The sequence below is a fragment of the Salmo salar genome, unplaced genomic scaffold, assembly GCF_965601325.2.
Source record: "Salmo salar unplaced genomic scaffold, fSalSal1 ptg000358l, whole genome shotgun sequence".
NCBI classification, from domain to species: Eukaryota; Metazoa; Chordata; class Actinopteri; order Salmoniformes; family Salmonidae; genus Salmo; species Salmo salar.
Genome location: NW_027675359.1, coordinates 392,490 through 402,500, shown reverse-complemented (window position 1 = coordinate 402,500; position 10,011 = coordinate 392,490). Strand labels below are relative to the sequence as shown.

The window sequence follows — 10,011 nt, the reverse complement described above, 5'->3', positions numbered from 1 at the left end:
TCTCTGCTCTTCTCCCAGATTCCTGTCAGCTCACACTGGACCCAAACACAGCAGACACACACCTCTCTCTGTCTGAAGGGAACAGAAAGGTGACCTGTACAGACCAAGTCCAACCATATCCTGACCATCCAGACAGATTCACCAACTACTGTCAGGTTCTGTGTAGAGAGGGTCTGTCTGGACGCTGTTACTGGGAGGTGGAGTGGACTGGTTATGTTATTACAGCAGTCTCATATAAAGACATCAGCAGAACAGAGAGAGGTAATGGATTTGGATACAATAACAAGTCCTGGAGTTTACAGTACTATAGAGGTGATTATTGTTTCAGACACAATAATGTTGAGACTAAAGTATCAGGCCCTCAGTCCTCCAGAGTAGGAGTGTACCTGGATCACAAGGCAGGTACTCTGTCCTTCTACAGTGTCTCTGACACAATGACCCTCCTCCACAGAGTCCAGACCACATTCACTCAGCCCCTCTATCCTGGGTTTAGTATCTATAGTTATAATGGTACTGCTGAGCTGGTTAAACTGTAGTAGGGTCCACATAGATACTAGTCATGCTGGTGTAGTCTATAGCTGAGCTGGTTAAACTGTAGTAGGGTCCACATAGATACTAGTCATGCTGGTGTAGTCTATAGCTGAGCTGGTTAAACTGTAGTAGGGTCCACATAGATACTAGTCATGCTGGTGTAGTCTATAGCTGAGCTGGTTAAACTGTAGTAGGGTCCACATAGATACTAGTCATGCTGGTGTAGTCTATAGCTGAGCTGGTTAAACTGTAGTAGGGTCCACATAGATACTAGTCATGCTGGTGTAGTCTATAGCTGAGCTGGTTAAACTGTAGTAGGGTCCACATAGATACTAGTCATGCTGGTGTAGTCTATAGCTGAGCTGGTTAAACTGTAGTAGGGTCCACATAGATACTAGTCATGCTGGTGTAGTCTATAGCTGAGCTGGTTAAACTGTAGTAGGGTCCACATAGATACTAGTCATGCTGGTGTAGTCTATAGCTGAGCTGGTTAAACTGTAGTAGGGTCCACATAGATACTAGTCATGCTGGTGTAGTCTATAGCTGAGCTGGTTAAACTGTAGTAGGGTCCACATAGATACTAGTCATGCTGGTGTAGTCTATAGCTGAGCTGGTTAAACTGTAGTAGGGTCCACATAGATACTAGTCATGCTGGTGTAGTCTATAGCTGAGCTGGTTAAACTGTAGTAGGGTCCACATAGATACTAGTCATGCTGGTGTAGTCTATAGCTGAGCTGGTTAAACTGTACTAGGGTCCACATAGATACTAGTCATGCTGGTGTAGTCTATAGCTGAGCTGGTTAAACTGTAGTAGGGTCCACATAGATACTAGTCATGCTGGTGTAGTCTATAGCTGAGCTGGTTAAACTGTAGTAGGGTCCACATAGATACTAGTCATGCTGGTGTAGTCTATAGCTGAGCTGGTTAAACTGTAGTAGGGTCCACATAGATACTAGTCATGCTGGTGTAGTCTATAGCTGAGCTGGTTAAACTGTAGTAGGGTCCACATAGATACTAGTCATGCTGGTGTAGTCTATAGCTGAGCTGGTTAAACTGTAGTAGGGTCCACATAGATACTAGTCATGCTGGTGTAGTCTATAGCTGAGCTGGTTAAACTGTAGTAGGGTCCACATAGATACTAGTCATGCTGGTGTAGTCTATAGCTGAGCTGGTTAAACTGTAGTAGGGTCCACATAGATACTAGTCATGCTGGTGTAGTCTATAGCTGAGCTGGTTAAACTGTAGTAGGGTCCACATAGATACTAGTCATGCTGGTGTAGTCTATAGCTGAGCTGGTTAAACTGTAGTAGGGTCCACATAGATACTAGTCATGCTGGTGTAGTCTATAGCTGAGCTGGTTAAACTGTAGTAGGGTCCACATAGATACTAGTCATGCTGGTGTAGTCTATAGCTGAGCTGGTTAAACTGTAGTAGGGTCCACATAGATACTAGTCATGCTGGTGTAGTCTATAGCTGAGCTGGTTAAACTGTAGTAGGGTCCACATAGATACTAGTCATGCTGGTGTAGTCTATAGCTGAGCTGGTTAAACTGTAGTAGGGTCCACATAGATACTAGTCATGCTGGTGTAGTCTATAGCTGAGCTGGTTAAACTGTAGTAGGGTCCACATAGATACTAGTCATGCTGGTGTAGTCTATAGCTGAGCTGGTTAAACTGTAGTAGGGTCCACATAGATACTAGTCATGCTGGTGTAGTCTATAGCTGAGCTGGTTAAACTGTAGTAGGGTCCACATAGATACTAGTCATGCTGGTGTAGTCTATAGCTGAGCTGGTTAAACTGTAGTAGGGTCCACATAGATACTAGTCATGCTGGTGTAGTCTATAGCTGAGCTGGTTAAACTGTAGTAGGGTCCACATAGATACTAGTCATGCTGGTGTAGTCTATAGCTGAGCTGGTTAAACTGTAGTAGGGTCCACATAGATACTAGTCATGCTGGTGTAGTCTATAGCTGAGCTGGTTAAACTGTAGTAGGGTCCACATAGATACTAGTCATGCTGGTGTAGTCTATAGCTGAGCTGGTTAAACTGTAGTAGGGTCCACATAGATACTAGTCATGCTGGTGTAGTCTATAGCTGAGCTGGTTAAACTGTAGTAGGGTCCACATAGATACTAGTCATGCTGGTGTAGTCTATAGCTGAGCTGGTTAAACTGTAGTAGGGTCCACATAGATACTAGTCATGCTGGTGTAGTCTATAGCTGAGCTGGTTAAACTGTAGTAGGGTCCACATAGATACTAGTCATGCTGGTGTAGTCTATAGCTGAGCTGGTTAAACTGTAGTAGGGTCCACATAGATACTAGTCATGCTGGTGTAGTCTATAGCTGAGCTGGTTAAACTGTAGTAGGGTCCACATAGATACTAGTCATGCTGGTGTAGTCTATAGCTGAGCTGGTTAAACTGTAGTAGGGTCCACATAGATACTAGTCATGCTGGTGTAGTCTATAGCTGAGCTGGTTAAACTGTACTAGGGTCCACATAGATACTAGTCATGCTGGTGTAGTCTATAGCTGAGCTGGTTAAACTGTAGTAGGGTCCACATAGATACTAGTCATGCTGGTGTAGTCTATAGCTGAGCTGGTTAAACTGTAGTAGGGTCCACATAGATACTAGTCATGCTGGTGTAGTCTATAGCTGAGCTGGTTAAACTGTAGTAGGGTCCACATAGATACTAGTCATGCTGGTGTAGTCTATAGCTGAGCTGGTTAAACTGTAGTAGGGTCCACATAGATACTAGTCATGCTGGTGTAGTCTATAGCTGAGCTGGTTAAACTGTAGTAGGGTCCACATAGATACTAGTCATGCTGGTGTAGTCTATAGCTGAGCTGGTTAAACTGTAGTAGGGTCCACATAGATACTAGTCATGCTGGTGTAGTCTATAGCTGAGCTGGTTAAACTGTAGTAGGGTCCACATAGATACTAGTCATGCTGGTGTAGTCTATAGCTGAGCTGGTTAAACTGTAGTAGGGTCCACATAGATACTAGTCATGCTGGTGTAGTCTATAGCTGAGCTGGTTAAACTGTAGTAGGGTCCACATAGATACTAGTCATGCTGGTGTAGTCTATAGCTGAGCTGGTTAAACTGTAGTAGGGTCCACATAGATACTAGTCATGCTGGTGTAGTCTATAGCTGAGCTGGTTAAACTGTAGTAGGGTCCACATAGATACTAGTCATGCTGGTGTAGTCTATAGCTGAGCTGGTTAAACTGTAGTAGGGTCCACATAGATACTAGTCATGCTGGTGTAGTCTATAGCTGAGCTGGTTAAACTGTAGTAGGGTCCACATAGATACTAGTCATGCTGGTGTAGTCTATAGCTGAGCTGGTTAAACTGTAGTAGGGTCCACATAGATACTAGTCATGCTGGTGGTGATGGTCCCCAGATGTGATGATTTATTCTGCTCTGTTTTATGTACGATCCTTATTTTCTGACTGATTTGAATTTGAAGAGATTTAAGGTTTTCATATTTGATAAAATACAATGTCCATTTCCATGAATCATGATGTCTGGTGTTGAGGTAACAACAGGTGGTCTTTTTAATCCACTATCCAGAGTCAGGAACAGATGAAGTTAGTTCTGCTACTGTTCAGTGATTAAATATATATACTTCTGTGAATATATGAACCATTTCCTTCAAAAAATAAACTGCTCACATTCTGGAGATAAACTTTGTAAGGACTGTGTGTGTTTTTGTGTAAATAGTTTCTGAAAAAAGTGTCCAGCTCAAACGCTGATTGTTGTTGTAAATGAGCGTTCTAAATGAGGGTTCTAAACGAGGGTTCTAAATGAGGGTTCTAAAAGAGCTTTCTAAATGAGCGTTCTAAACGAGGGTTCTAAAAGAGCGTTCTAAATGAGCGTTCTAAATGAGCGTTCTAAACGAGCGTTCTAAACGAGGGTTCTAAACGAGGGTTCTAAACGAGGGTTCTAAATGTGTGTTCTAAATTGAGAGGTAGCCTGACTGCCATTAGGTACCGAGATGAGATCCTCAGACCCCTTGTGAGACCATATGCTGGTGCGGTTGGCCCTGGGTTCCTCCTAATGCAAGACAATGCTAGACCTCATGTGGCTGGAGTGTGTCAGCAGTTCCTGCAAGAGGAAGGCATTGATGCTATGGACTGGCCCGCCCGTTCCCCAGACCTGAATCCAATTGAGCACATCTGGGACATCATGTCTCGCTCCATCCACCAACGCCACGTTGCACCACAGACTGTCCAGGAGTTGGCGGATGCTTTAGTCCAGGTCTGGGAGGAGATCCCTCAGGAGACCATCCGCCACCTCATCAGGAGCATGCCCAGGCGTTGTAGGGAGGTCATACAGGCACGTGGAGGCCACACACACTACTGAGCCTCATTTTGACTTGTTTTAAGGACATTACATCAAAGTTGGATCAGCCTGTAGTGTGGTTTTCCACTTTAATTTTTAGTGTGACTCCAAATCCAGACCTCCATGGGTTGATAAATTGGATTTCCATTGATTATTTTTGTGTGATTTTGTTGTCAGCACATTCAACTATGTAAAGAAAAAAGTATTTAATAAGATTATTTATTTCATTCAGATCTAGGATGTGTTGTTTAAGTGTTCCCTTTATTTTTTTGAGCAGTGTATATATATATATATATATATATATATATATATATATATATATATATATATATAGCACAATACAATCATCCTAACCGGAAAAATGTAGGCTACATTTGTCGTAGCGCTAACTGAGGATAGATTGACCCAACACAAGCAGTCATATTTTCTAACTCTCGGCTGGCGTGAACTACAATATGAATTAGCTAATAGCAATTACTATGTATAATTAATCACATCACGGGGTGAGCTCACCATTGATCGAAATAATTAGGTAAAACACTTTCTAGAAATCGACAGTAATCCGACGATTAGTTTCAGCGTGCAGCCATGCATTTTTTTCCTCCTAACCCTAACCTGTCTGTCTGTCTGTCTGTCTGTACAGTAACACCTCATAACCCTAACCTGTCTGTCTGTACAGTAACACCTCCTAACTCTAACCTGTCTGTCTGTCTGTCTGTCTGTCTAGTAACATCTCCTAACCCTAACCTGTCTGTCTGTCTGTATAGTAACACCTCCTAACCCTAACCTGTCTGTCTGTCTGTCTGTCTGTCTGTCTGTCTGTCTGTCTGTCTGTCTGTCTAGTAACATCTCCTAACCTGTCTGTCTGTCTGTCTTTTCAGTAACACCTCATAACCCTAACCTGTCTGTCTGTCTGTCTGTCTAGTAACATCTCCTAACCCTAACCTGTCTGTCTGTCTGTATAGTAACACCTCCTAACCCTAACCTGTCTGTCTAGTAACACCTCCTAACCCTAACCTGTCTGTCTGTCTGTCTGTCCAGTAACACCTCCTAACCCTAACCTGTCTGTCTGTCTGTCTGTCTAGTAACACCTCCTAACCCTAACCTGTCTGTCTGTCTGTATAGTAACACCTCCTAACCCTAACCTGTCTGTCTGTCTCTGTCTGTCTGTCTGTATAGTAACACCTCCTAACCCTAACCTGTCTGTCTGTTCAGTAACACCTCCTAACTCTAACCTGTCTGTCTGCCTGCCTGTCTGTCTGTCTGTCTGTATAGTAACACCTCCTAACCTGTCTGTCTGTTTGTCTGTTCAGTAACACCTCCTAACTCTAACCTGTCTGTCTGCCTGCCTGTCTGTCTGTCTGTATAGTAACACCTCCTAACCTGTCTGTCTGTCTGTTTGTCTGTTCAGTAACACCTCATAACCCTAACCTGTCTGTCTGTCTGTCTGTATAGTAACACCTCCTAACCTGTCTGTCTGTCTTTTCAGTAACACCTCATAACCCTAACCTGTCTGTCTGTCTGTCTGTCTAGTAACACCTCCTAACCCGTCTGTCTGTCTGTATAGTAACACCTCCTAACCCTAACCTGTCTGTCTGTCTAGTAACACCTCCTAACCCTAACCTGTCTGTCTGTCTGTCTGTCCAGTAACACCTCCTAACCCTAACCTGTCTGTCTGTCTGTCTGTACAGTAACACCTCCTAACCCTAACCTGTCTGTCTGTCTGTCTGTACAGTAACACCTCCTAACCCTAACCTGTCTGTCTGTCTGTCTGTCTGTCTAGTAACACCTCCTAACCCTAACCTGTCTGTCTGTCTGTCTGTACAGTAACACCTCCTAACTCTAACCTGTCTGTCTGTCTGTCTGTCTGTCTAGTAACACCTCCTAACCCTAACCTGTCTGCCTGCCTGTCTGTCTGTCTGTCTGTCTGTCTGTTCAGTAACACCTCCTAACTCTAACCTGTCTGTCTGTCTGTCTAGTAACACCTCCTAACCTGTCTGTCTGTCTGTCTGTCTAGTAACACCTCCTAACCTGTCTGTCTGTCTGTCTGTTTGTCTGTTCAGTAACACCTCCTAACTCTAACCTGTCTGTCTGTCTGTCTGTCTGTCTGTCTGTCTGTCTAGTAACACCTCCTAACCCGTCTGTCTGTCTGTCTGTATAGTAACACCTCCTAACCCTAACCTGTCTGTCTGTCTGTATAGTAACACCTCCTAACCCTAACCTGTCTGTCTGTCTGTATAGTAACACGTCCTAACCTACCTGTCTGTCTGTCTGTCTGTCTGTCTGTCTGTCTGTCTGTCTGTCTGTCTGTCTGTCTGTACAGTAACACCTCCTAACTCTAACCTGTCTGTCTGCCTGCCTGTCTGTCTGTCTGTCTGTATAGTAACACCTCCTAACTCTAACCTGTCTGTCTGCCTGCCTGTCTGTCTGTCTGTCTGTATAGTAACACCTCCTAACCTGTCTGTCTGTCTGTTCAGTAACACCTCCTAACCCTAACCTGTCTGTCTGTCTGTCTGTACAGTAACACCTCCTAACCCTAACCTGTCTGTCTGTCTGTCTGTCTGTCTGTCTGTCTGTCTGTCTGTCTGTCTATCTGTACAGTAACACCTCCTAACCCTAACCTGTCTGTCTGTCTGTCTAGTAACACCTCCTAACCCTAACCTGTCTGTCTGTACAGTAACACCTCCTAACCTGTCTGTCTGTCTGTCTGTATAGTAACACCTCCTAACCCTAACCTGTCTGTCTGTCTGTCTGTTCAGTAACACCTCCTAACTCTAACCTGTCTGTCTGTCTGTCTGTCTGTCTGTCTAGTAACACCTCCTAACCCTAACCTGTCTGTCTGTACAGTAACACCTCCTAACCCTAACCTGTCTGTCTGTCTGTCTGTCTAGTGACACCTCCTAACCTGACTGTCTGTCTGTCTAGTAACACCTCCTAACCCTAACCTGTCTGCCTGTCACACGGGGTGTGATCGTTCTACAGTGGTTCCTGAAGCGCTGTGTGATTAGAACACTAAATTGTGCACTACAATTAACTGTGGACCTTGGTCAAACACAGTGCACTATATAGCCTAACACTCATTTAGAACGCTCATTTAGAACGCTCATTTACAACGCTCATTTACAACACTCATTTACAGCGCTCATTTAGAACCCTCATTTAGAACGCTCTTTTACAACACTCATTTAGAACACTCATTTAGAACGCTCTTTTAGAACGCTCATTTAGAACACACAGTTAGATCCCTCATTACGAACACTAATTTAGAACGCTCTTTTAGAACACTCTTTTAGAACGCTCTTTTAGAACCCTCTTTTAGAACGCTTCTTTTAGAACCCTCTTTTAGAACCCTCTTTTAGAACGCTCTTTAGAACACTCATTTAGAACCCTCATTTAGAACCCTCATTTAGAACGCTATTTTAAAACCCTCATTTAGAACGTTCATTTAGAACCCTCATTTAGAACACTCATTAGAACCCTCATTTAGAACACACATTTAGAACCCTCATTACAAACACTAATTTAGAACACTCGTTTAGAACGCTCGTTTAGAACGCTCTTTTAGAACCCTCATTTAGAACGCTATTTTAAAACCCTCATTTAGAACCCTCATTTAGAACCCTCGTTTAGAATGCTCATTAGAACACTCATTTAGAACACACATTTAGAACCCTCATACGAACCCTCGTTTAGAACGCTCATTTAGAACCCTCTTTTAGAACCCTCTTTTAGAACCCTATTTTAGAACACTCATTTACAACGCTCATTTAGAATGCTCTTTAGAACCCTCATTTAGAACGCTCATTTAGAACACTCAGAACACTCATTTAGAACGCTCATTTAGAACGCTCTTTAGAACACTCATTTAGAACCCTCATTTAGAACGCTCTTTAGAACACTCATTTACAACGCTCATTTAGAACGCTCATTGAGAACACTCATTTAGAACGCTCTTTAGAACGCTCTTTAGAACGCTCTTTAGAACCCTCGTTTAGAACCCTCGTTTAGAACACTCATTTAGAACACTCGTTTACAACGGACAGTTTCCAATGACGCAACAATCAGCGTTTGAGCTGGACACACTTTTTTCAGAAACTATTTACACAAAACACACACAGTCCATCTCCAGAATGTGAGCAGTTTATTTTTGGATGCAAATGGTTCAGATATTCACAGAAATATATATATAGCACAACACAATCATCCTAACCGGAAAAAATGTAGGCTACATTTGTCGTAGCGCTAACTGAGGATAGATTGACCCAACACAAGCGGTCATATTTTCTAACTCTCGGCTGACGTAAACTACAATATGAATTAGCTAATTGCAATTACTATGTTTAATTAATCACACCACGGGGTGAGCTCACCATTGATCGAAATAATTAGGTAAAACACTTTCTAGAAATGGAAAGTTATTTGAGATTAGTTTCAGCGAGCAGCCATGCATTTTTCCCCCTCACAGAAACCGAAGATAATAAAAGACAAGATGAGTTTGGTCTGTTTATAGTGTTGAAGGGGTGTGTCATCTACCGTCGTTCACATCCCACCATTCATTTCCGGAAGTCCTCAAAAAATGAGTGAACTCTTACTCACCTCATTTTGTTATAACATCTTTGGTCAAACGGATGATTACGTGAAACCCAGAATGCATTGTATGTCAACAAACATGGCTCCATACACATAGCTGGAATTAGCTTAGCTCATCATAATCAATATAACCTTCAAATAAGTATTTTACACACATAATATGTGCCCATTACAAGCTATGCAAGAATCGGAATGCATGATTTGTCACCCAGAATTGAAAACATGTGAATAAAACAGTAAATACACAAATAATTACCTCACAAAACATTTTCTGATGGTGATTTATTGATACAAGTGACGCATGCCGGCAGTCAATCACGTCCCCTCTCACTCTGAGCCATTCAGTGTTGTTGTTTATGTATGTAGCTAGTGAGCTAAGCTGTAGCATTAGCAATGTCTTTCAAAAGGAGACAACTCACAAATGTGGAAATTCTGGAAATTTTATTACAATTCTGACAATGAGTCTGAGTATGAAAGTCAGGAATCAGATTCTGACAGTGAGGAGCTGCCCCCCCCCCCCCCCCCCCAACCTTGTAGCCATTGAGAACCC

General features: G+C 42.8%; 1 protein-coding gene across 1 annotated transcript in view; it reads left to right on the top strand.

The window, feature by feature from the left end:
- The window catches only part of LOC145875806 (tripartite motif-containing protein 16), a 20,055-nt gene extending 19,301 nt beyond the window's left edge, over nt 1-754 (top strand). The window contains exon 7 of the mRNA XM_082971618.1: nt 19-754. Coding sequence (XP_082827744.1) covers nt 19-536 — 518 coding nt within the window. The 3' untranslated portion in view covers nt 537-754. The remainder of the gene's footprint in view (nt 1-18) is intronic.
- The last annotated feature ends 9,257 nt before the right edge of the window (nt 755-10,011 follow it).